The sequence below is a fragment of the Saimiri boliviensis genome, chromosome 5, assembly GCF_048565385.1.
Source record: "Saimiri boliviensis isolate mSaiBol1 chromosome 5, mSaiBol1.pri, whole genome shotgun sequence".
Classification (NCBI taxonomy): Eukaryota; Metazoa; Chordata; class Mammalia; order Primates; family Cebidae; genus Saimiri; species Saimiri boliviensis.
In genome coordinates, this window is record NC_133453.1 from 103547633 (window position 1) to 103574381 (window position 26749).

Sequence of the window (26749 nt, forward strand, 5' to 3'; positions counted from 1 at the left end):
TGTTGTCATTCCACCTCTGTGTGAATCCCACGAGGGAAACCTCTCATCGACAACTTTTCCTCAGACCCCTTAGCCTCTGTATTACTCCATTCCCCAGAGTCTGGCTTGAGACTGTTTTCTCTTCACTACTAAGAGTATCTAGGTGTTTTTTTTTTTTTCTTGTTGTAGAGTTTTCGACCTCTGATATGAAGTACAGTGGCCGAAGCATTGAGGTAAGATTAGTGCTAGCGTTTTTGTCTGAGATCTAAAACCAAAAAACTCTATTAACTAATTTAGAACCAAATCCTGAGCAATGACAGTTGACCCTTCAACAATGCAGGGGGTAGGGTCACTGATTTCCCCAACACAGTAAAAAAAATCCATGTATATCCTTGGATTCCTCCAAAACTTAACTGCTAATAGCCTACTGGTTTTTTGGTTTGGTTTTGTTTTTTTAGAGACGGGGTCTCACTGTGTTGGCCACGTTGGTCTTGAACTCCTGGCCTCAAGCAATACCTTCCCCCGCAGCCTCCCATAGTGCTAGGGTTACACAGGTGTGAGCCACTGCACCTGGCTGTAATAGCCTACTGTTGACTAGAGCCTTACCGATAAACACTTAACACACATTTTGTGTATTATATGTATTCTATGCTGTATTCTTATAATAAAGCTAAAGAAAATAAAATGTTACTAAGAAAATCATAAGGAAGAGAAAATATGTTTACTCTTCATTGAGGAAGTAGATCACCATAAAGGTCTTCATCCTCATTGTCTTCATGTTGAATAGGCTGAGGAGGCGGCGGAAGAGGAGGGCTTGTTCTTGCTGTCGCAGAGGTAGCAGAGTAGTAAGACAATCCACTATAAGTGGACCTGCACAGTTCAAACCTGTGTTGTTCAAAAGTCAACTGTATTTCCTGGGAAAACGACAACTCACATATAGTTCCTAGAGTAGCAGATCATTCCTGGAAAAATTATACCTTGCTACGTGCAGTCTTTTTGTGGAGTGTTTTCTTTCTCTGCATAATGAGCTGAGTAGCTCTCTTAGACTTTTTTTTTTTTTTTTTTTTGAGACGAGTCTCTCTCTGTCACGCAGGCTGGCACAATCACGGCTCTCTGCAACCTCTACCTCCCGGATTCAAATATTTCTTCTGCCTTAGCCTCCTGAGTAGCTGGGATTACAGGCATCTGTCACCACACCTAGCTAATTTTTGTATTTTTAGTAGAGATGGGTTTCACCATGTTGGTCAGGCTGGTCTCAATCTCCTGACCTGAAGTGATCTGCCTGCCATGGCCTCCCAAAGTGCTGGGATTACAGGCATGAGCTACCACGCCTGGCCAGACATATTTTATTTTACCTTCTTTTAACCTATCTAGAAATTAGGCAATTCTTTTTCTCCCAGTGGTGGAAATATTTTCCTAGTTGTCTAATTTATAAGTTTTTGGAAAGATACTTGCAATTCTTAGTTTCTCAACTATCTGACCCTTCTTTACCATATGAGCCTTTGAGAAATACTTACACATAGGTAGTGCTTAGCATTGTAAAAAGGAGTTTATTGACATAAAAAAATGCAATGGCCATTACTAGGCAGATGGTTAAGCTCTGGGCGAATGTGCCTTTATTTCCTAAGTCATTTTCAATAAATGGGGAAAATCATCTAGACAGTATAATTGGGGCCTACACTGCATCTCATCTACTTTTAATGCCTAAGTTTCTAGAGTCAGGTTCCATTTTTTTCCTTCTTACACATAGGTGGCAATAGAATGAAAATTAAACACATATTTCTCAATTACTACCCATGACCCATGCTTGTAAATATTGTTATATAAAGAGGTATTGAATCTGTATACACAGGAAAAGACCACAGTGAAAAGAAGCATAACGGTAAGGTGTTTATAACTTACTGCCCACAAAGCTTAATATTATACACTGGATTACACTGACCTCTAGAGGATGATCATAAAAACTAGCTTAGTTCGAAAATAGAGGGCAAAGGAGAAAAAAAGGAAAGCTATCCATTTCCCTTTCTTCCACAAAAATGAAATTTTGTGAATTGTATTCACAAAATAATTCAGCAAATCAATGGTGAGTAGTTGTGTTTCAGATACAAATTCTGAGTCAGTCAATAACTGACCATTGTTGAGGTATTTTAACAGCAATTTAAAACCATTCTCAGTGGGATTTCAAACATTTTAAATGAATTCTATGAAAGGTAAAAAGAAAAAAGAAGAGAAATAAAATGTTTCTTATCTTAAATTTTTAACATTGACATTATAGGCCTTCATTAAAAAATATATAACCACGGATCCTGGAAAAAAAATATATATGTATATATAACCATGAATCTTTACATCTATAATAATCCTGATTTTAAAACATGTTGTTTTAAACTGGTTCTAAAAAAATATTGGGAATTAGGTTTTAGTTTCAAAAGTTGTGATCTGTCCAGTCATAGTGGCTCATGCCTGTAATTCTAGCATTTTGGGAGGCAGAGTGGGAGGATTGCTTGAGGCCAGGAGTTTGAGACCAGCCTGGGCAACATAGAGAGATTTCATCTCTACTAAAATTAAAAAATTAGTCAGGTATAGTGGCACACACCTGTAGTTCCAGCTACTCGGGAGGCTGAGGTGGGAGGATCGCTTGAGCCCAGGAGGTCAAGGCTGCAGTGAGCTGTGATTACACCACTACACTACAGCCTGGGAGACAGAGCAAGACCTTGTCTCAAAAAGAAAAAAAAAAAGAATTGTGATCCCCAGGATAGCTTTGTATGTTAAAAGCCTTCCTTAAGAGGATATTATAATCTCTAGACTACTTTAAACCAGTTAACATAATATTTATATCCATTTCTGCATTCATAGCTTTTTCTCTCTTTTCTTTTAGTTCCCTCTGCCACCACTGTCACTCTTGCCCACGCGATCTGGTGTCCTTACTATCCCCCGAAACCACAAGTTTCCAAAAGAGAAAGAAAGAAACATTCCAAACCTCACATCTTTTGTGCCTAAACTCTCAGAGTCTGTTTGTCAATCTGATGAGCTTAGCCCATCAAACAAGCCTCCAGGAGCCCTAGTTAAGCTGTTGATGGGTCCAACTCTCAGGTCTTCAGCTGGCTTCATTTGGTCAAGAAATATGTGCTCTTTTCTGAAGGCTAACCATCACAGGCAATGCCTGGAGATGGAGGAGAACCAGAAATCCAAGGAAATAGGAGAATGTAATAAAATCGAAATCACCCACTTTGAAAAAGGGCAGTCTTTGGTGTCTTTTGAGAATTTGAAGGAAGGCAACATTCCTGCAGATAGGGAAGATATTGACTTCCATGGTAGTAAAATGAGAAAAGCTGAAGAAAACGACTCTCAATATCTTTCATCAAGAAAGAATGAGAGTTCAGTAGCCAAAAACTATGAACAAGATCCAGAAATAGTATGTACCATTCCAAGCAAGTTCCAGGAAGCCCAGCATTCAGAAATAGGTCCAAGCCAGGATGAAGCGATGAGAAATAATAAAGCTGCTTCACAAAGAGCTTCATTACATAAAGATGAAGCAACTGAACCAAACAATATTTTAGAAGAGTGTACTGTACTTAAAAGCTTGTCCAATGTAGTATTTGATGACCCCATTGATAAACTCCCAGAAGGTCATAGCAGCATGGAGACAAACATAAAAATATCAACAGCAGAAGGAGCCAAACCAGAAATGAATGGGATGGTGCCTCTTATCCACATCACCTTCCCTGTGGATGGAAGCTCCAAGAAATCAGCTATAGCCAAACCAAGCCTCCAAAAGAGAAAGGGAATCATTCATAACAACCATAGTGTCAACATACTTGCACACCAAGAAAATGACAAGCATAAGATGAATTCCCATAGGAGTAAGTTAGATTCAAAGACCAAGAAAAGTAAGAAGACATCTCAGAATTTCATGATTTCTACTGAAAGTATCATTAAGCCTACCATGCATAAAACCAGCATAAAAACGCAAATTTCCCCGGCTTTGGGACTTGTTGACCACAGGCCTTGGCAATTGCCCAGGTTTCAAAAGAGAACGCCACAGGTAGCAAAGAAGCAATCAACTCACCAGACTCAGAAACCTGAAAAGCAATCATTTCCTTGCATCTGTAAAAATCCAGGAATCCAAAAGTCATGTGTTCAACCGACAGAGCCAAGACTAAATTACCTAGATCTTAAGTATAGTGATATGTTCAAAGAGATCAATTCAACTGCTAATGGACCTGGAATCTATGAAATGTTTGGGACCCCTGTTTATTGTCAAGTGCGAGACACTGAAAAGCATGAAAACAAGTATTATCGTGAGGTATGTTCAGCTCCATCAGCCAGATGTATTACCAATAAATGTCGATCTTTACACAATGAGAGGAGCAGCAAAATCAGAACAAGACTTTCTCAGAAAAAACTGCATATGAAACCCCCAAAGACTTCATTTGGCATTAAACAAGAGCACAAAGGCTTAATTTCTAAAGAAAAGAGTTGCAAAGCTGTATGTAGCTACCTACATGACATTGAAAATGATGATGGTATTTCAGAACCATACTGGCAGATGAAATCTTCAGGAAATGAGTTTCTATCTTCCAAAGATGAAATTCATCCCATGAACTTGGTTCAGAGACCTGAGCAGTTCATGAAGCAGAATGAATTCCCTCCTGTCTCAGGTTTATTCATTGTTGAAGAAGTTTCTACGGAAGAGTCTACTGATGATAGAGACATTTCTAACAAACAAATACTCCCTACAGGCCTCAGAGATCTGCGAGAACTTGAAGAGCTACATTACCAGATCCCATTTATCCCTTCGGAAAACAGCTGGGCATTGCCCAGTGAGAAGAGATCTAACAAGTATGTACAGCAAGAAAAGCAGAATACAGCATCTGTCAGTAAAGTAAACACCAGCCACATTTTCACTAATGATCTAGAGTTGGACAGTGTTTCAGATCAGTGTAAAACACTTATGAATTTCTCTTTTCAAGAAAAACAAGAAAGTGCATCATCTTCCCAAACATATCAAAATTTGGGACATAATGATAGTTTAGAAAATAAGCCAATCACATATCAAATGTTTGGAAAAACTTTAAATGGCACAAATTCAATTTCCCAAGAAATTCTGGACTCTGTAAATAATGAAGAATTGACAGATGAACTATTAGGTTGTCTAGCTGCAGAATTATTAGCTCTTGATGAGAAAGATAATAACTCTTGCCAAAAAATGGCAAATGAAACAGATCCTGAAAACCTAAATCTTGTCCTCAGTAGGAGAGGAAGTACCCCAAAAGAATTGGACAGAGAGACAACAAATGTCAAAATACAGGTTGGTATAATTAGAATCCGAGATTCAGTGGGGTGGGAAGGACCTCAGAGACAATCTGGTTCAAACCCATTTTTTTCTTTTTTTTCTTTTTTTGAGATGGAGTCTTGCTCTGTAGCCCATGCTGGAGTGCAGTGGCACGATCTCGGCTCACTGCAACCTCCACCTCCCGGGTCCCGGTTCAAACAATTCTCCTACCTCAGCCCCTCAAGTAGCTGGAATTATAGGCATGAGCTGCCATGCCCAGCTAATTTTTTTATTTTTCAGTAGAGACAGGGTTTCATTATGTTGGCCAGTCTGGTCTTGAACCGCTGACCTCGTGATCCACCCGCCTTGGCCTCCCAAAGTACTGGGATTACAGGGGTGAGCCACCGTACCCAACCCAAACCCCTTATTTTTAAATGAGGAATTATAAACCCAAACAATTAAATAGTTTCTTCAGGGTTTCATTATTTAATCACAAGGTTGGAATTCAGGTCCTCTGACTTTCAGGCTAAGATGTTTTCATTATGCTGACCTGCTTTTGGAATTTAGCTAGCTTGGCGTTGTAATGAAGTAACTTTGATTAAATCAATGTAGCAAAACCATTATTTTATTCAATGATGACATTTTCTTTCTTTCTTTCTACTTTTTTTTTTTTTTTTTTTTTTTTGAGACAGTTTTGCTCTAGTTACCCAGGCTGGAGTGCAATGGCGCGATCTCAGCTCACCACAACCTCTGCCTCCTGGATTCAGGCAATTCTCCTGCCTCAGCCTCCTGAGTAGCTGGGATTACAGGCATGTGCCACCATGCCCAGCTAATTTTTTGTATTTTTAGTAGAGATGGGGTTTCACGACGTTGACCAGGATGGTCTCGATCTCTTGACCTCGTGATCCACCCGCCTCGGCCTCCCAAATTGCTGGGATTACAGGCATGAGCCACCGCACCCAGCCACAATGATGACATTTTCAATCAACAGCATATCATCTCCAACTATCAGCAGAAAGATAATTATAGGCAAGACATTGCTCTAGGTATGTGGGATGGAAAGAAATGAACATAGCTCCCAAAGTAGCTCACCATTTTGTTCATTTGAAGACATGAAGTGTGCATTTCTCAGAGTCCCTACACCTGAGCATATGCTCTCAGATTGTTCACTACTTTAATGGGAATTTTAAGGAGAGAGTTGAGGTCAGGGGGCTGAGGAGATGACATACACTAACATATTCCATCATGATAGGGAGCTTGTGAAAGGTTATTCTCAAAAGACAGTGGTCAGTAGCTGCAGGCCCATGTGGGCCTAGAGATGAACAGGCCTAAGACTTCTTCCTATAAAATATGCAGAGCAAGATGTTATATTAAAATGTGTATAATTAACAAGGCTGAAGTTAACAGCTAAAATACATTATGTGGTCATTTGGGGGAGCCGTGTCTCTAGAAGTTACCTATTAGAGTGGCCACAGCCAGGAACATTTGAGAAGACTCTACACTCACCCCTTTCTCTCCATCCCAATGACTTGGTTTAATGGTCACTTTTCCTTCTGTCTTATTCTTCCAGAGGCATAGTAATGCGTTCAGGATACATGACACAGAGGAGAAATTTCTCAACTCAAATGAAAAGGAGACATTTTCTGAAAACAGTTTCAAGTCTGAAGAACCTATCCTATGGACCAAGGGTGAGATTCTTGGAAAGGGAGCCTACGGCACAGTAAGTAAAACTGGAAACTTGAAGCCAGCATTCCCCACCCCTCCACAGTCCCTCCCTCTGCCCCTCTGGCTCCCCTAATCAACCTCCCTGCTTCCTCTGGCAGGCACTCTTTTACTTAGAACTTGCTGGAAGTAACAGAAAATCCAGCCATTGATGGAAAAGACAGGTATTTGCTTTATGTGACTGAAAGTTCTGGAATAGGTCTGGCTCTGGGCCTGGGTGGCTTCAGGGGTCAGATGATGTCATCAGGATCTGGCCTGTCTCCCTGTGTGTGGCTGTTTCTCAGGCACCATATAGTGATACAGTGACCATTGCATTTCTAGCCTCTCCTTCTCCCAGGTTCAAGTCCAATGGGAAAGAAATATCTTCCTTCAACAGCTCAATATGTTACTGGAAGTTGGGAGAATCATTGCTGGATGGCAAAAACAAAAGATGTCCCTTACATTTTGTGAATTGTTTAAGGTATCTTGCAGGTGGGGGACGAAGAGAGGTGGGTACAAACATACAGTCATAAGAAATAAGTTCTAGTGTTTGATAACACAGTAGGGTGACTATCGTTAACAACAATATATTGTGAATTTCCAATTAGCTAGAAGATTAGAAATGCTCCCAACACAAAGAAAATGACAAATATCTGATGTGATGGATGTCCTGAACACACTGTCTTGATCATTACACATTCTATGCATGTATTAATATATCATATAAGGCCAGGCACAGTGGCTCAAGCCTGTAATCCCAGCACTTTGGGAGGCCGAGGCGGGTGGATCACGAGGTCAAGAGATCGAGACCATCCTGGTCAACATGGTGAAACCCCGTCTCTACTAAAAATACAAAAAATTAGCTGGGCATGGTGGCACATGCCTGTAATCCCAGCTACTCAGGAGGCTGAGGCAGGAGAATTGCCTGAACCCAGGAGGCAGAGGTTGCAGTGAGCCGAGATCGCGCCATTGCACTCCAGCCTGGGTAACAAAAGTGAAACTCCATCTCAAAAAAAAAAAAATCATGTATACCTCATAAATATGTACACACATTATATATCTAAGTCCTATCACTTGAGACAGTTATTTACATAGATGAGTAAAGAAAAAGCTGGTTCCCAAATAAGACTTGTGCTGTCTCCAGCTGGGGACATTTTAGGAATCAATGAGAAGATGGGAAGACACAAAACCACTGAGATTACATCATAAGGGTGATTTCCAGGGCCTGTCTCCTTCTTGCTCCAGAGAGCTTGGGAGCTAAACTACCTCTATTTTACATATTTTGTGAGGGGCCTTTCCAAACCACCATCTCATGTGGTCATCATAGAAATCTGTGAGGCAGGCTGTGCACAGTGGCTCACACCTGTAATCCCAGCACTTTGGGAGGCCAAGGTATCTGGATCACTTGAGGTCAGGAGTTCAAGACCAGCCTGGCCACATGGTGAAACCCTGTCTCTACTAAAAATACAAAAATTAGCCAGGTGTGGTGGCACACGCCTGTAATCTCAGCTACTCAAGAGTCTGAGGCATGAGAATTGCTTGAACTTGGGAGGCAGAAGTTGCAGTCAGCCTAGATCACACCACTGCACTCCAGCCTGTCTCCAAAAAAAAAAAAAAATCTATGAGGCAGCCTGGGCAACGTAGCAAGACCTTACTAAAAATTTAAAAATTAGCCTAGTGTGGTGGCACATGCCTGTAGTCCCAGCTACTCAGGATGCAGAGGCCAGAGAATTGGCTGATCCCAGGAGTTTGAGGCTGCAGTGATATATGATTGGGGCCACTGCACTCCAGCATGGGTGACAGAGAGAGACCTTGTCTCCAAAAAAAAGTAAAAGACAAAGAAAAAAAGGCCAGACACGGTGGCACTACAAAAAGTATACAGACACACACAAAATTAGCCAAGTGTGGTGGCACACACCTGATCCTAGCTATTCAGGAGGCTGAGGCAGAAGGATTGCTTGAGCCAGGAGATTGAAGCTGCAGCGAGCTGTGATTATGCCAGTGCATGCCAGCCTGAGCAACAGAGTAAGACCCTGTCTAAAAAGAAAAAAAAAAAGAAATCTGTGAGTCAAGTATTGTTACCTCAGCTTTACAGAAGAGAAAAACTGAAGTCAAAAGATTACACATTTATCCCAAATTATGCAGCTGGGGAAAGATGAAGACAGGATTCTAGCCAATCCAAGCCACTTGATTTTGAGTCAATGTGACATCCATTTACCATATTTCTCATACCCATCTTGGCTCCACTGAAACATTGAATTTGCTTAAATACTTTGCATTTAGGAAGGGAGGTAACAACTTAGGGAGAGACAAGGGTTTAGGAGGAGAAGGGAAAGTCAAGTGTCACCTGAGACATTTTGTGAATAAGTTATGTCATTAATTTAATAACAAGATACTGGTTTGCTTCTAGGTATACTGTGGTCTCACTAGCCAAGGACAGCTAATAGCCGTAAAACAGGTGGTTTTGGATACCTCTGATAAATTAGCTACTGAAAAGGAATACTGGAAACTACAGGAAGAACTAGATTTGCTCAAAGCACTGAAACATGTCAACATTGTGGCCTATTTGGGGACATGCTTGCAAGAGAATACTGTGAGCATTTTCATGGAGTTTGTTCCTGGTGGCTCAATCTCTAGTATTATAAACCGTTTTGGGCCATTGCCTGAGATGGTGTTCTGTAAATATACAAAACAAATTCTGCAAGGTGTTGCTTATCTCCATGAGAACTGTGTGGTACATCGTGATATCAAAGGAAGTAATGTTATGCTCATGCCAACTGGAATAATAAAGCTGATTGACTTTGGCTGTGCCAAGCGTTTGGCCTGGGCAGGTGTAAATGGTACCCACAGTGACATGCTGAAGTCCATGCATGGGACTCCATATTGGATGGCCCCAGAAGTCATTAATGAATCTGGCTATGGAAGGAAATCAGATATCTGGAGCATTGGTTGTACTGTGTTTGAGATGGCTACAGGGAAGCCTCCACTGGCTTCCATGGAAAGGATGGCCGCCATGTTTTACATTGGAGCACACCGAGGGCTGATGCCTTCTTTACCAGACCACTTTTCAGAAAACGCAGCAGACTTTGTGTGCATGTGTCTGACCAGGTAAGAAACCAAAAACAAGATGAGGAGGATAAATTCCCAGAGATTCCAAGTGGCTGACATTTCACCTGAAAGTTATGGCCCATTAAAAGCTCTGTTTTGGGGATGAAATCAAGTAGAGAGTGATTTTGTGCTGAAAGTCATCATAATTAGTCACATTGGGTAATTGTGTTCATTGTTGTATCAGGGTATAGGAGGCAATGCTTCAAGTAGAAAGTGCCTCCATTAAGTGTCTTCTCAAGTTCTATCAATACTTGCCCAAAGCAATGGGTTTGCAAAGTTTGTTAAAGATGTACTTATTTACCAATAAGACATCTTCCTAGGAACTGGCTAGGGTGAAATGATATCTCCTTGAATTTAAAGTGTGGGGAAACATTTTGAACCAATGAAATAAATGTCTAATTGGAGATTTCAAGCATCAAGTGGGGGAGTGTTTGGTGAATCAAAAAGCCTTAGAAAATTGCCTGTATTCCCCTTCCTTATTTTCTCTCATATCTATGAAATTAAATTCTGGGCAAAATGTTAGAACTGTAACTGTAATGTAATGTAATGGAGGTTAGTGCTGTGCTTTTCAAATTTTTAGCCAGGTACTCTCTGCTCATATGAAATTGTAAATCAAAGAATAAAATAAAAGCAGAGAGATGGCTCTAGTTAAAGTGTGTACCCACGGGTGGGTTAAGCAGTAGGGCTGCGGGTGCTGGAGCCCACTCTAGGCTACCGCACCAGCAGCCCCAGACCTACCTACCTGGCGAGGCCCAACATTTAGTTGGAGGACAAGAAAGGCCTGAGACTCAAAGTCAATTTCCTGTCTTTCAAGGAAGCGTGCCTTCTTATCCCTAGATAAAAAGCTCCAGTGTCCCATCTTTCAGCAAGCACATATGTCAACCCCCACCTCCCAGGGGGTTCATTTTGCCTTTCTGAATGAATCTTAGAATCTGCAGGTCACCCTCTCTGCCAATGAAGGTGCCCCTCTTTCAGGCTCTGTCTGCTTCTCCCAGCACATGTGTATCAGCCTGTCCTGGCTGATTTCAGGATCACATGGGCCAAGGCAGGAATGCCAGTCCAGGGCTACAGTTCTGGGCATTGCTACATTCAGAGACACCTTAGGTTTCCCAGCGTGGATTTTGTGGACAGCTTCCCCAGTCACTGAGCTGCCCATCCTCTCCAAAAAAAAAAAAAAAGCAAACTGACAAAAAGGGCATAAATGTGTTGGAATATCATATAGATCAGTACTACTTTTAGAGATTGGTGTTAACTCTTAAAACTATTGTAGTTGCTTTGTTCTGAATTTAATAATCACCAGTATTATTGACTCACAGCTAGAAATCGTTATTCTGATTTTCTTTCAAGTTGTGATTAAATCCACACACACACACACACACACACACACACACATACACACACACATACACACACACACACCCCTACATGATTAAAGAGAAAGGGTGGAATCTTTTATGGCTCTCCTTTTGAACCATTGCTTCATAAATTAAGCAATATACAATTCACATCACTAACAATAAGTTAACAGGGTTAATGTGAAGGTTAAGTGAAACAGTGCACATAAATTGCTTAGCAGAGTGTAGGGCACAAAATTAGGAGTTTACAGTTAATAATCATTAGGAAGAATACTAACATACTTACCTAATTAGAGTCATATATGAGTATATAATTACCTCCTAAATTCTATGGTGAAGACCCTGAGGACCCTAGCATCTCACCTGGTATCAATACTCCTTGGAGATATGGATAGCCAGAAAATAAAGGGCGAGGCACTCTTAAAGATTCAGAAATAGAGGTAATCAGGCACAGACTAGGAAAAGTCCAAATAAAACAGGAATGAACTTGGATAAGCTGAGTCAAATAAGCATGAAGGGGGTACTCCTGTGGACAGGCTAAGTTCTGGGAAGTCAGGCCAAGGAGTTTAGCTTCGTTGCAATAGGCAGCAAGGAGGGGGGGGCTGCAAAAGATTTTTGGGTAGAGAAGGCCATAAAGAAAGGGTCTTTGGGAAGGCAGGTCAGATGGCAATGTATCGACGGGCCTGGAATGGATGCTGCTTGAGACTAGAAAGTTCTGCAGAAATCTGGAGCTTGGATGCTGATGGTGGTAGAAGCAGTGAGATTGTAAAGGATTCCAGAAAATTTCAGAGAAAGGTGAGTCAAGACTTGGTAATGGAGTAGGATGATAGGATTTCATGGTTTTGAGTCTGGATAATGGGAAAAATCACAGTTATGAGAGAAGAACAGGGGAGGTAGCTAAACCCTCCCCATCCCATGTAAGGAGACATTTGAAACTGTGGAATTGGAGCTCAGAAAAGCAATTAAGATTAGAAGTACACATTTAAAAAATATTATAACAGTCAGGTGTGGTGGCTTATGCCTGTAATCCCAGCACTTGTAAGGCTGAAGTGGACGGATTGCTTGAGTCCTGGAGTTCGAGATGGAGACCAACCTGGACCATATGACAAAACCCCATCTCTACAAAAAATACAAAAATTACCCAGGCATGGTGGTGCATGCCTGTAGTCCCAGCTACTCAAGAGGCTGGGGTGAGAGGATGAGAGGACTGCTTGACCCCGGAAGTTGAGGCTGCAGTGGGCCGAGATGGCGCCATTGTACTCCAGCCTGAGGGACACAGCGAGACCCTGTCTCCAAAACAATGGTCATTATAAGGTTGATAGCTACAGTCATAAAAAATTATAGGGCTAAGGAAAATATTTTTGAAAATGCTCACAATGGAAGCTAACAGAAATGTGCCTGGTGTAGTGGCTCATGCCTGTAATCCCAGCACTTTTGGAGGCCGAGGTGGGTGGATCACCTGAGGTCAGGAGTTTGAGACTAGCCTGACCAACATGGAGAAACCCCGTCTCTACTAAAAATACAAAAAATAGCCAGGTATGGTGGCACATGCCTGTAATCTCAGCTACTTGGAAGGCTGAGGCAGGAAAATCACTTGAACCTGGGAGGCAGAGGTTGCAGTGAGCCGAGATTGTGCTATTGCACTCCAGCCTGGGCAACAAGAGTGAAACTCTGTCTCAAAAGAAAAAAAAAAAAAGAAAGAAAAGGAAGCTAACAGAAATGCATGGCATCAAGTCTAGCTCATAAATGGAGAAGGGAAGGGAAAAACGGAGGTAGAGAGGGAGGGAGGGAGGGGAGTTGCCCCATGGTGTAAGAAGAAACAAGGGGACAGAGTTTCCCATAAATCTAAGCAGACAGAGTTTCAGGTAGGAGGGAGTAGTGAATATTTCAAGTGCTACAGAAGTGACAAAAAGGATGAGCTCATTAAATTTGGTCAATTTCAAGAGAGGACAATTTCTATAGAGGAATGGGCCAAATGGTTAAGAATACTGGGAGAAAGTCACTGAGCTTAGTCCTGTTAGCGACATTTGGCAGCAATTTTTAAAATGGGATGGGCCAGGCACAGTGTCCCGCTCTTGTAATCCCAGCACTTTGGGAGGCTGAGGCAGGATAACATTGAGCTCAGTAGTTTAAGATCAGCCTGGGCAACAAACATTTTGTAGAGACTTTGTCCCTACAAAAATTTTAAAAATTAGCAAGGCGTGGTGGCATACACCTGTAGTCCCAGCTACTCAGAAGGCTGAGGGGGAGGATTACTGAAGCCTGGGAGGTTGAGACCACAGTGAGCCGTGACCATGCCACTGCACTCTAGCCTGGGCAACAGAATGAGATCCTGTCTCAAAAAAAAAAAAGTTGGGGGGTGCGACAGTGGTAGCTAGAAATGATATCCAGTTCAAGGACAGAATTTTTTTTTTAAGGGAAAGATTTATGCATATTTTGAAAGCAGGAGAAAGGGCCTCCAGATGGTGAAATAATCTTTTTTTTTTTTTTTTTTTTTTTTTGAGATAGAGTCTTGCTCTGTCACCCAGGCTGGAGTACAGTGGCACGATCTCACCTCACTGCAACTTCTGCCTCTCGGATTCAAGCAATTCTCCTGCCTCAGCCTCCAGAGCAGCTGGAACTACAGGCACCTGCCACTGCTCCCAGCTGAATTTTTTGTATTTTTCAGTAGTGACAGGGTTTCACCATGTTGGCCAGGCTGGTCTCCAACTCTGGACTTAGTGATTCGCCCACCTCGGCCTCCCAAAGTGCTGGGATTACAGGTGTGAGTCACCGCACCCTGTGGATTTTTGTTTTCGTTTTTACTTTTGAAATGAAACAAAATATAATATTTTTACACAAACTGAAATACTTTTAAAAGTATTTATTTTCCACTTTCACCTGGAAAATGATCTGGTGGCCCTTTTGCTTTCAAAATTATCAAAAAAGGAGGGGCTTCAAGATGGCTGACCAGAGGCATCTGGGACTTGTTTCCTCCACAAAGAACTAAAATGGCAAGTAGATAACCACATTTCAAATACAACATCTTCTCTAGATATCAACAGAGAAGTGACAGGAAACACCTGAGACATGGAAGAAAAGGGAAGCAAGGCAGCCAGTTTGTTTGAGATTGGCTGAGAGGCCAGAGAGGCTCCCCAGTGTGGGGAAGCGGTGAGAGATCCCCAGTGGTCCACATTCTCACAGTGAACTCCTGCAGTCCTATCCACGGGAGAATGCTTTAGTCCTTGCAGACACTGAGACTAGAATGTGGATTTCCTGGAAACCATGTGACCATGCATTGCTCCAGAGAGGGAGCTCAAACCAGGTCCCACATACCCCTGAGTCATAAGCAGCTAGCGTCTGGCACCATTTTGAGAGTCCAGCCCACACCAGACTCCAACCTGCCCTGGGGCTCAACAGCCACTGCAACTCCACATCCCTGGAACCTGGCCCACCTGGCATGCCAGTCTCCAGCAAAACCTCACCACATATTCCACTAACAATCATAGACTAGGCCACTGAGGAAATTACAGACAGCACTGGCATTGCTTACAGTTGAAGAAATCATACCAAGACCACTCTACTGCCTACACCCAGAATCAAAGCCAAAGCATCCTATCCAATCAACACCATAGATACATCTTCAAGAAAAAGTCTTACCCTATGAAAGCCAATCCAAAAAATTAAAAGAAGTGACTGTTACACCACATGTGCAAATTCATTCAAGAGCTTCAACAATAGACTACATCAAGCAGGAGAAAGAATCTCAGAACTTGAATACAGATCTTTTGAAATAACCCATTCAGACGAAAATAAAGAAAAAAAAAAAGCGAACCAAGCCTACATGACATGTGGAAAACTATAAATGGACCAAATACACAATTTTGGTTGTTCCATAAGGTGAAGAGAAGACCAACAGTATAGAAGGTCTACTTAAAGAAATAATAGGCTGGGTGCAGTGGCTCACGCTTGTAATCCCGGCACTTTGGAAGGCCAAGGTGGGTGAATCACATGAGGTCAGGAGTTCGAGACTAGCCTGGCCAAGATAGTGAAATTCCATCTCTACTTAAAAAAAAAAAAAAAAAATATATATATATATATATATATATATATATATAAATAAAAAATTTAAAAAATAATAAAATAAAGAAATAATTGCTGAAACCTTCCCAGGTCTAGCAAGATATTTAGACATTTAGATACAGGAAGCTAAGAGATCCACAAATAGATAAAACCTAGAAGGTCTTCTCTATGTACATTACAGTCAAACTGTCAAAAGTCAAAGACAAAGAGAAAATTCTAAAAACAACAAAAGAAAAGCATCTAACTATGTGTAAAAGAACCCTCATCAGACTAATGTGGATTTATCAGCAGAAACCTTACAGGCCAGGAGAGAATGGGATAATATGTTTAAAGTTTTGAAAGGGATAAAAGCAAAAGCAAAGCTGTTAGCCAAAAATACCCAGCACAAAGTTATCTTTTAAAAATGAAGAAGAAAGTCTTTCACAGACATGTAAAAACTGAGAGACTTCATCACCGTTAGTGGCCCTACAAGAAACGCTTAAGAGAGTCCTAAACCTGGAAGTGAAAGGTCATATCTTTTTTTTTTTTTTATGAAAGGTCATATCTCTCATGAAAACATATGAAAGTGTAAAACTCACTGGCTCACTAGTAGAGCAAACCACTCAAAAGAGGCAGAGAAAGGACGTAAATGTTAACACTACAGAAAACCAGCAAACCACGATAACAAGAGAGAAAGAAACAAACAAAAACAACCAGAAACAGTTAACAAAATGATAGGAATAAGTCACCACATATCAATAATAACCTTGAACATAAATGGATTAGAAATTTCCAATTAAAATGGCTGAACAGATTTTTTTTTAAAAACCCAAAAATATGCTGCCTTCAAGAAACTCACTTTACTTGTAAAGACACACATAGACTAAAAGTGAAAGGATGGAACAAGATAGTTCATGCAACTAGAAATCAATAGAGAGCACGAGTAGCTATATTCATATCAGATAAAACACATTTCATGTCAAGAACCATAAAAAGGGACAAAGTCACTATATAATGATAAAGAGATAAATTCACCCAGAGGATGTAGCACTTCTGATGTTACATCAGAGGATGTAACACTTCTAAATATATATATACCATACACCAGAGCACCCAGATATATAAAGCAGATATTATTAGGTCTAAAGAGAGAGATAGACTCTAATTCAATCATAGATAGGGACTTCAACATCCCACTCTCAACATTGAAGAGATTATCTAGACAAAAAATCGACAGAGAAACACTAGATTTAAACTGCACATTAAACCAAGCAGACACAACAGTTACCTACAGAATATTTTATCCAACAACTGCAGAATAAATGTTCCCATTAACACATGGGACATTTTCCAGGATAGGCCATATATTAGGCTGCCAAAAAAGTTTCAACAATTTTTTAAAAATCAAAATTATACCAAGTATTTTTTCAGCCACGATGGAATAAAACTAGAAATCAATAACAAGAGGAACTTTGGAAACTGTACAAATACATGGAAACTAAACAACATATTACTGAATGGCCATCAGGTCAAGGAAGAAATTAAGAAGAAAATTTAAAAATTTCTCAAAACAAAGGAATATCAAAACACAATATACCCAAATCTATGTGACATAGCAAAGTAATGCTTAGAGGGAAGTTTACAGCAATAAAAGCCTACATCAAAAGTGTATGAAGATTGGCTTGACATGGTGCCTCACACTTGTAATCCCTACACTGTAAGAGGCCAAGGTGAGAGGATCATTTGAACCCAAGGGTTCAAGACCATCCTGAGCAGCACTTAGTGAGACCTTGTCTTTTAAAAAATAATTAGCTGGGTTACTTGGGAGGCTGAGGTGGGAGGATTGCTTGAACCCAAGAGTTCAAGGCTGCAGTGAGCCATGATCACACCACTGCATTGCAGCTGGGATGACAGAGTAAGGCACTGTCTTTAGAAAGAGTATAAAAATTTAAATAAATAATCGAGGAAATAGAAGAAAAAGAGAACAAACCAAACCCCAAATTAGTACAATAAAAGAAATAAAGATCAGATTATGTTAAGTGAAATAAGCCAGGCTCAGAAAGACAAACATTGCATGTCCTCACTTATGTGTGGGATCTAAAAATGAAAACAATTAAATTTATGAACATAGAGTAGAAGGATGATTACCAGAGACTGGGAATGATAGTAGGAAGGTAGGGGTGGAGCAGGTAGGGAAAGAATGAAAAAAAAAAAAAAAAAGTTAGATTGAATGAATAAGACCTACTATTTAATAGCACACCAGGGAGACAATAGTCATTAATAACTTAATTGTACAGTTTTAAATAACTAAAAGAGTGTAATTGGATTGTTCATGACACAAAGGATTAGTTCTTGAGAGAATGGATGCCCTATTCGCCATGGTGTGATTATTTGACATTGGACGCCTGTATCAAAACATCTCACGTGTCCCATAAATATATACACTTACTATGTACCCACAACAAATAAAAATAAAATTAAAAAAAATTAATAGAAAAATAATAAAGATCAGAGTAGTACTAAATGAAATAGAGAAAAAAATATGAAGGATCAGTGAAATGAGAAGTTGGTTTTAAAAAAAACAAAATTGTGCTTGCTTCAGCAGCACATATAAAAAAATGGACGATACAGAGAAGATTAGCATGGCCCTTGAGCAAGGATGACACGCAAATTCATGAAGCGTTCCATATTTTTTAGAAAAAAAATTAATAAACTGCTAGCCAGACTAACCTAGGAAAAAAAAGAGAGATGACCCAAATAAAAATCAGAAACAAAAAAGGAGACATAACAACTAAAACCACAGAAATGAAAAAACCCATCAGAGACCATTATGAACAACTATAAGCTAACAAACTGGAAAACCAAGAGGAAATGGATACATTCCTGGACACATACAAGATTGAATCAGGAAGAAATAGAGAACCTGAACAGACCAATAATGAGCAATGAGATTGAATCAGTAATAAAATGTCTCCTAACAAAGAAAAACCCAGGACCGGATGGCTTCACTGCCATATTCTATCAAACTCATAAAGAAGAACTAACACCAGTTATCCTCCAATTATTTCAAAAAATTGAGAAGGAAGGATCCCTAACTAATTCTATGAAGCCAGAATTACCCTGATACCAAAACCAGACAAGGATGCAAAAACCACACACACACACAAAGAAAACTATAGGCCAATATCCTTGATGAAAACAGATACAAAATTCCTGAATAAAATACTAGCAAATCTAACCCAACAGCACATCAAAAAGTTAATATGCCACAATCAAGTGAGTTTTATGCTAGTGATGCAACGATGGTTCAACACACACAAATCGATAAGCATGATACATCATATTAACAGAATGAAGGACAAAAACAATATGACCATCTCAATAAAAATAGAAAAGGCATTTTCTAAAATTCAACATTCCTTCATGATAAAAACTATCAACAAACTAGGCATAGAAAGAACATACCTCAATATAATAGACTATACATGACAAACCCACAGCTAATATTATATAGAATATGGAAAAGGTGAAAGCCTTTCTTCTTAGAACTGGAACAAGACAAGGATGCCCACTTTCACCACTCCTATTCAACGCAGTATTGGAAATCCTAGCCAGAGTGACTAGGCAAGAGAAAGAATAAAAGGCATTCAAACTGGAAAAGAGAAAGTCAAACTGTGCTTCTTTGCAGATAACGTGATCTTATATTTAAAAAAAACCTGAAGACTCCACCAAAACCCTTAGATCGATTCAGTAAAGATTAAGCAAAGTTGCAGGATACAAAATTAACACACAAAAATCAGTAGTGTTTCTATATACCAACAATGAAGTAGCTGAGAAAGAAATCAAGAAGGCAATTCCATTTAAAATGGCTATAAAAATAAGATAAAATAACTGGGGATGTATGTAACCAAGGAAGTGAAAGACCTCTACAAGGAGAACTACAAAACACTGATGAAATAAACAAAACAGTGATGAAAAAAATTGAAGACACAAACAAATGCTCATGGGTCACAAGAATCAATATTGTTAAAATGATCATACTAACCAAAATCATCTATAGAATCAATGCAACCTCTGTCAAATGCCAATGCAATTTTCCACAGAAATATATAAGAAACAATCCTAAAATCTGTGTAGAACCAAAAAGGAGCTCAAAGAGCCAAGAATAGAGAATCCAGAAATAAATCCCCATATGTAAACCAACTTGTTTTTGACAAAGGGTCCAAGAACATATACTGGGGAACTGACACTCTCTTCAATATATGGTTCTGGGCAAACAGAATATTCATATGCACATGATGAAGTTAGACCCTTATCTCACCATATACAAAAATCAACTCAAAGTTGATTAAATACCTAAACATAAGACTCAAAACTATAAAACTACTAGAAGAAAACATAAGGGAAACACTCCAGGGCATCGGTTTGTGCAGAAGCTCTTTAATGTGTAGTTCCATTTGTCTAGGTTTGGTTTTGTTGCCTGTGCCTTTAAGGTAAGGGAAACAACAGAGTGAAGAGACAGCCTATTGAATGGGAGAAAATATTTGCAAAATGTTCATTCAACAAGAAACAGGTCTTTAAAGGAGACACAAATAGCCAACAGGTGTGTGAAGAAACGCTCAACATCACTAACCAAGAAGGAAATGCAAATTAGAACCACAAAGAGATACCATCTTATCCCATTTAGAATGGCTACTATTAAAAACACGCAAAAAAAAAAAAAGCCTTCAGCCTGGAAAGCTGTCAGCCCCTGAGGCTTTCAGCTTGATAGGATGCTGGTCTTTAAAAAAAGAAAAAAAGAAAAATGAAAAAAAACACACAAAAAAATAGCAGATGTTGACAAGAATGTATAGATAAGGGAACTCATGTACTGTTGCATGTGAATGTAAATTAATACAGCCATTATGTAAAACAGTATGGAGACTTCTCAAAAAACTAAAAATAGAACTACCTGCTATATGATCCAGCAATCCTCCTACTATTTATCCAAAGGAAAGAAAAATCATTATTGTGTGTAAGGGATACCTGCGAACTCAAGCTTATTGCAGCTCTATTCACAATAGCAAAGGTATGGATCCACCTAAGTGTCCCTCAACAGATGAATGGATAAAGAAAACGTAGTATATATACACAACAGAATGCTACTCAGCCATTAAAAAAATGAAATCTTAGCATTTGCAGCAACATAGATAGATCTGGAGTTCATTATCTTAAGTAAAATAAGCCAGGTCCAGTAAGACAAATATCACATCTTTTCACACTTATGTGGGAGCTACGAAAGTTGATCTCATGGAGGTAGAGAGTAGAAAGATAGTGATCAGAGGCTGGGAAGGGTGTGTATGTGGTGGGGCAGAGAGGATGAAGAGAGGTTGGTTAATGGGTATATAATTAGATAGAAGGAATAAGTTCCAATGTTTGATAACAGAGCAGGGTGACTGTCATTAACAACAATGTATTCTGTATTTCAAATAGCTAGAAGAGAGGACTTGAAGTGTTCCTGATGCATAGAAATGATAAACTCATTATTATCAATAAAAAAAGTGGTTGCACAATATGACGGGTAGGGGAAGTTACTTGTTCGTTAAGGCCTTAATAAATATTTATGCATCTGAAAAAAAAATCAAAAGATAGCCAACTGAACCAAAACAATGCCTCTGGAATAGGCCATTGCAGCTAATTAGTGACTATTTCATTAGCTCATTTGTTCATTAACTGGTTCATTGACTGATACCTTTCTAAAATCTTTTGAATTTCTTGAAGAAAAAAGCTATGCCACACTAGTACTGAAGAACTGTCACCCTTTATCTTATGTTAATCCAGGAGTGCCCAAAATGAAATTATTTCAATTAATCACCAAAGCATATTTGAAAATCTATTTTTAAAAGTCTTTTCATTTCTGGATTTTAATCCTTCTAAATTTTAAATGTGAGAATTTTGCCATATGTAAATTATACTACAAACAAATTGAACAAAAGTACAATGGAAAATGGGGCATAGTTTTCAATCACAATAGCTATGACTTTTCGAACAAGTACCATGCTATTGTTTAAAAGTTGTATATATGTTATTTAATTCTCCCAATGAGTTAGGTATTATTGTTTCCATCTTACTGATGAGGAGAGTTTTAGTCACTTGCTTAAGGTTACACAGTTAAAAACTGGAGACTGGACTCAACCCAGGTCTGTTTGACTATCACAAGTTGTATCTTCCTTTTCTTCCTTTCTTTTTTTTTAAGAGACGGGGTTTCATCATATTGGTCAGACTGGTCTTGAACTCCCGACCTCAGGTGATCCGCCCACCTCAGCCTTCCAAAGTGCTGGGATTACAGGCGTGAGCCACGGCGCCTGGCCAGAAGTTGTAAAGTTTGCATTTGAGTTAAGTAGATTTCATTAGCATTCTCATTACTGGATGCTACTGCTTCTAATGTGTTTTTGCCTTCTTAGGGACCAGCATGAGCGACCTTCTGCCCTTCAGCTCCTGAAGCACTCCTTCTTGGAGAGGAGCCACTGAATATATATCAAGACTTTCTTCCCAGTTCCACCGCAGATGTTCCCTTATTGCCTAATTGGGAGGAAATGATGGCTAAGGGATCTTTGTTTCTCTACTGGAAATTCAGTCTCACTCAGTTTAACCAGATCCTATGGTGTCACTAACTAAAAGTTTTAGTTATAAATTAGCCTCCTCAAGTGTTAGGCATGATTACTCACAGTATCAGAAAACACTTTCTTAATAACAACAAAACATATTTCAGTGTTTACAGTTTTGATTGTCCAGGAACTACATATTCTGTTGCTTTGTATGGTATTTCCTTTTATTTTTCACTTGTCCTGTCAATTTTAATGTTGTTAGTTTAAAATAAATTGTAAAAGCCACTTATATTTTCTTGCTCGGTGAGTAAAGATGCTTAATTATTTCAAAGCAGACTAGAGGAAGGCAGGAAGGTAAGTTAAAGAGATTCTATATTTTGTTTGCTTTGGCAGCAATCTAACCCTTAAAGATTCTTGGAGGCTCAAGGCCTGATAGGAGGAGGTGAGGGCTTTGGCATTTCATTATCAGAGGGCCCCCGAACTCTTCAGATGGCGCTAAGAAATTGTGCTAGTTAAGATGGCATCATAAACCTTGGGCTGCTTTCCCTGTGGCTTATTTGTAGTGATTTGAATTCTTCATCTATTTACAGAGTGAATCAGGTCATTACCACATGCAGAACCAGTTGGTAGGACAAAAGCTAGGTCTGATAAGGGAAGGATGAATCAACACACAAACTTTTCCAGAGACCTTTGCTCACTTCATCTGAATAGTTACCCCTGATGAGGTCATCCTTTAAATACTTTCAAATACTGCCATACCTAGAACATTATTAGACCTCAGAAAAGTGAGCATGGATGAGATAATAGTATTACAAGCTATTTTAAGTTGGTGGATTAAGCAATTTTTTTTTTGACTGAGCCTTGCTCTATCACCCAGGCTAGAGTGCAATGGCATGATCTCAGCTCACTGCAACAATCTCCACCTCCCAGGTTCAAGCAATTCTCCTGCCTCAGCCTCCTGAGTAGCTGGGATTATAGGCACCCACCACCACACTTAGCTAATTTTTGTATTTTTAGTAGAGACGGGTTTTCACCATGTTGGCCAGGATGGTCTTGAACTCCTGACCTCAAGTGATCCACCTGCCTTAGCCTCCCAAAATGCTGGGATTACAGGCATGAGCCATGGTGCCCAGCCAGGCTTAAGCATTTTTGATAAGGTTTCCATTGCTGTTGATCTCACTCATTCACTAAACTTCACTGGCACCTATTGTTATTATTTTATTTTTATTTTTTTTGAGATGGAGTCTCACTCTGTCACCCAGGCTGGAATGCAGTGACATGATCTTGGCTCACTGCAACCTCTGCTGCTGGGTTCAAGCGATTCTCCTGCCTCAGCCTCCTGAGTAGCTGGGATTACAGGCACCTGCCAGCACACCTGGCTAATTTTTGTAGTTTTAGTAGAGATGAGGTTTCACCATCTCGACCAGGTTGGTCTTGAACTCTTTTTTTTTTTTTTTTTTTAAGACGGAGTTTTGCTCTTGTTACCCAGGCTGGAGTGCAATGGCACGATCTCGGCTCACTGCAACCTCCGCCTCCTGGGTTCAGGCAATTCTCCTGCCTCAGCCTCCTGAGTAGCTGGGATTACAGGCACCATGCCCAGCTAATTTTTTGTATTTTTAGTAGAGATGGGGTTTCACCATGTTGACCAGGATGATCTCCATCTCTTGGCCTCCCAAAGTGCTGGGATTACAGGCTTGAGCAACCATGCCTGGCCAGTCTTGAACTCTTGATCTCATGATCCACCCACCTTGGCCTCCCAAAGTGTTAGGAGTACAGGCATGAACCACTGCACCTGGCCATCATCCATTGTTGTAAGCTATAGCCATAGATATTCTTATTGGCTGCCATCATTTCAAGGTGGCACAACTACAAACTAAGAGTATTCTAGTACTAATATCAGGATTTGTCAAGACCAAGATGCTTTAGTTTTTATGAAATAAATGTGAAATGCAGCCCAGGTGAGGTAAAAACAGATTTTACTTTGAATATGTAACATTAGATGAGTCTTTGTAGGTATAACTTTTCTCAAATTTGTACACTTTTTTTCATATTTAAAGAAATTAAGGAATGAATATGTCCTTTATTTTACTTACTTGCATGTCAACATGATCAGAAACAACATAATTTTGAAAGGGTAGGGCTTATTTCTTTTCTATTTTGGAAGGATCTTCAGCATTCTTTCAAATCTGAATATTGTATTGGATTTTAAAGCAACTTACTATTTACAATCAAGCCTGTTAAACCTTATGGGGAAAGGGCAAAGAATAAGACCTGTTAATACTGTGAATAGAGGTCACAGTAATGGACACATGAAGTTGGTGTTAACAAGTTTACTCCTATTCTACTGAGGTATAAGGATATTGAACACAATTTTGGAAAAGCTGGGTGTGGTGGCTCATGCCTATAATCCCAGCACTTTGGGAGGCCAAAGTGGGTGGATCACTTGAGGTCAGGAAATTGAGACCAGCCTCGATAGTATAATGAAACCTCATTTCTACTAAAAATACAGAAAATTAGCCAGATGTGATGGCATGTGCCTGTAATCCCAGTTACTCGGGAGGCTGAGGCAGGAGAATCACTTGAACCCAGGAGGCAGAGGTTGAGCCATTGCACCCCAGACTGGGCAATAAAAGCAAAACTCTGCCTCAAAAAAACAAAAAAGCAAAAACCCCCCAAAACTCAAAAAACTCCATCTCAAAAAAAAAGCTGAAGTTTTCAATAGGCAAGGCTTGGTACTCAAAGCTTCTGTGTTTTTGTTATTCACTGTGTTTAAGATATGATCAATCATTTGGAATTACACTCTACATGATCATTGTCCACATATGTGTTCTTACTGCTCCTTCCTTTTGAAGAGGGTCTGAAAGGAGGTTGGGAGTGGAGGTAGGTTGGGGCTGGGAGCATTTACTGAGCTCTTACCAGAAAAAGGCACATCATTTCATTCTGGCTGCTGATGGGGATGGTAGTATCTTTCTCCCTTTATTAAATAAAGAGCAGGCTTCAGACCTAGTTTTTTCAAGGCTATCCAACTCAAGGTGGGAGTTGGGATTTACCACCCACAAAGCTCTTTCCTGATGTCTCTCACAAACTTATAGTTTATAAATGGTATCAGTCACATCTAGTTTTACTCAAAGTCCGGTGAAATACCACTGCGATGCCAATACACCAGTCCAGTTCTTGATTCTGAGTACTTGAATGGTGTGAAAAGCTTTTCATTGTTCACCTAGCAGTAATATAGTCCTTCCTTCCATGGACATCACTGTTTTCACCAGGCACAACAGCCTGAGTTTTCAATCACATTGAAAATTCATTTATGTACTAAATTCCTGTATGCTCTGGGCCCAAGCCCAAAGACATTTTAACTCCCAAGTTCTAAAAAGTAGATCTACAGCATCTCCTTAACTTTAACATACTTTAGTCGTACACTGTGTAATGAGTAGCTCCAAGATAATAACCTACTTAATCTGCTCAATGAGCAGCTAAAGGCTATCTGCTGTCATGTACTAGGCCATCTTTATTCTTCATATGAACAGCACTTACAAGTTTAATTCAGTTTAAAGTAGCTATTTAAATTTAAAAAATCTTTCCAGGTGATTCTGCTAATTTAAAAATCCCTGATGTAAGCAGCCTCTCTCTCTACTGGTAATAAAGGTTTTTTTTTTTTTTTTTTTTTTTTTTTTTTTTTTTTTTTTTTTTTTGAGACGGAGTTTCGCTCTTGTTGCCCAGGCTGGAGTGCAATGGCGCGATCTCGGCTCACCGCAACCTCCGCCTCCTGGGTTCAGGCAATTCTCCTGCCTCAGCCTCCCAAGAAGCTGGGATTACAGGTACATGCCACCATGCCCAGCTAATTTTTGGTATTTTTAGTAGAGACGGGGTTTCACCATGTTGACCAGGATGGTCTCGATCTCTTGACCTCGTGATCCACCCACCTCGGCCTCCCAAAGTGCTGGGATTACAGGCTTGAGCCACCGCACCCGACCTTGGTAATAAAGTTTAAAAAAAGTTTGTATATGCCATCACACTGTGAAATTTATAGAGAATAGCGCTTTTTCCTATTGACAGGACATCACAACATTGTGAAAATCCATGGCTGAATTCATCCATAAGGCAGTCACTAACAGGCTGACGTGAAAGATTAAAGAAAACAGACCTCCTCAACTGTGTCTGAACATTTGAAAGATCTAAGTAAGCCTCTTAATTTCATGTCCATATGATAGGAACCTTTTGTCAGAGATGCCCTACATTGTTTTGAGAGGTGGTCCTGAGGGGAAGAAATAGGCAGACCATATGCTACAGCTAAAACAAAAACATGCAATTTATTTTATGTTGAAAAGTGCAGGGGGTGAGGATGAAGGAATAAACAATGGACATGGATGAGTTTGGTTAGAATTACTCACTTTGTAAAGTTAAAACCCAACCAATTTATGTTAATAGAACAAGCCCTCACTGGCATCAGCACCAGTGTGACAAATCTCTTACTGTGATATAAAAAATATTTATGTTACATTTAGGCTGAAAATGTTTTTTTTTTTTTTTTTTTGAGAGGGAGTTTTGCTCTTGTTACCCGGGCTGGAGTTCAATGGCTCGATCTTGGCTTACTGCAACCTCTGTCTCCTGGGTTCAGGCAATTCTCCTGCTTCAGCCTCCTGAGTAGCCGGGATTACAGGCACGCACCACCATGCCCAGCTAATTTTTTGTATTTTTAG

General features: G+C 39.8%; 1 protein-coding gene, 1 long non-coding RNA gene and 1 other non-coding gene across 7 annotated transcripts in view; 2 read left to right on the forward strand and 1 right to left on the reverse strand.

Moving 5' to 3' along the window:
* Positions 1-22331, forward strand: part of MAP3K19 (mitogen-activated protein kinase kinase kinase 19) — a 75904-nt gene extending 53573 nt beyond the window's left edge. For 3 of the 5 annotated variants that reach the window (XM_039470208.2, XM_039470209.2, XM_074399762.1), the window contains 5 exons: positions 169-212; positions 2858-5290; positions 6825-6974; positions 9366-10063; positions 21903-22331. In XM_039470208.2, the coding sequence (XP_039326142.2) occupies positions 169-212; positions 2858-5290; positions 6825-6974; positions 9366-10063; positions 21903-21969 (3392 nt within the window). In that variant the 3' untranslated portion in view covers positions 21970-22331. Of the gene's footprint in view, positions 1-168; positions 213-2857; positions 5291-6824; positions 6975-9365; positions 10064-21694 lie in introns of those variants that run through there. The other 2 variants (XM_074399760.1, XM_074399761.1) reach the window with 2 other exon arrangements.
* LOC141584621 (uncharacterized) overlaps positions 1-26749 on the reverse strand; it is a 106689-nt gene that overhangs the window by 3949 nt on the left and 75991 nt on the right. The window lies entirely within an intron of this gene.
* LOC141584724 (U6 spliceosomal RNA) lies at positions 18049-18153 on the forward strand. Its single transcript, XR_012517929.1, has one exon. It is a non-coding gene; the product is annotated as a U6 spliceosomal RNA (small nuclear RNA).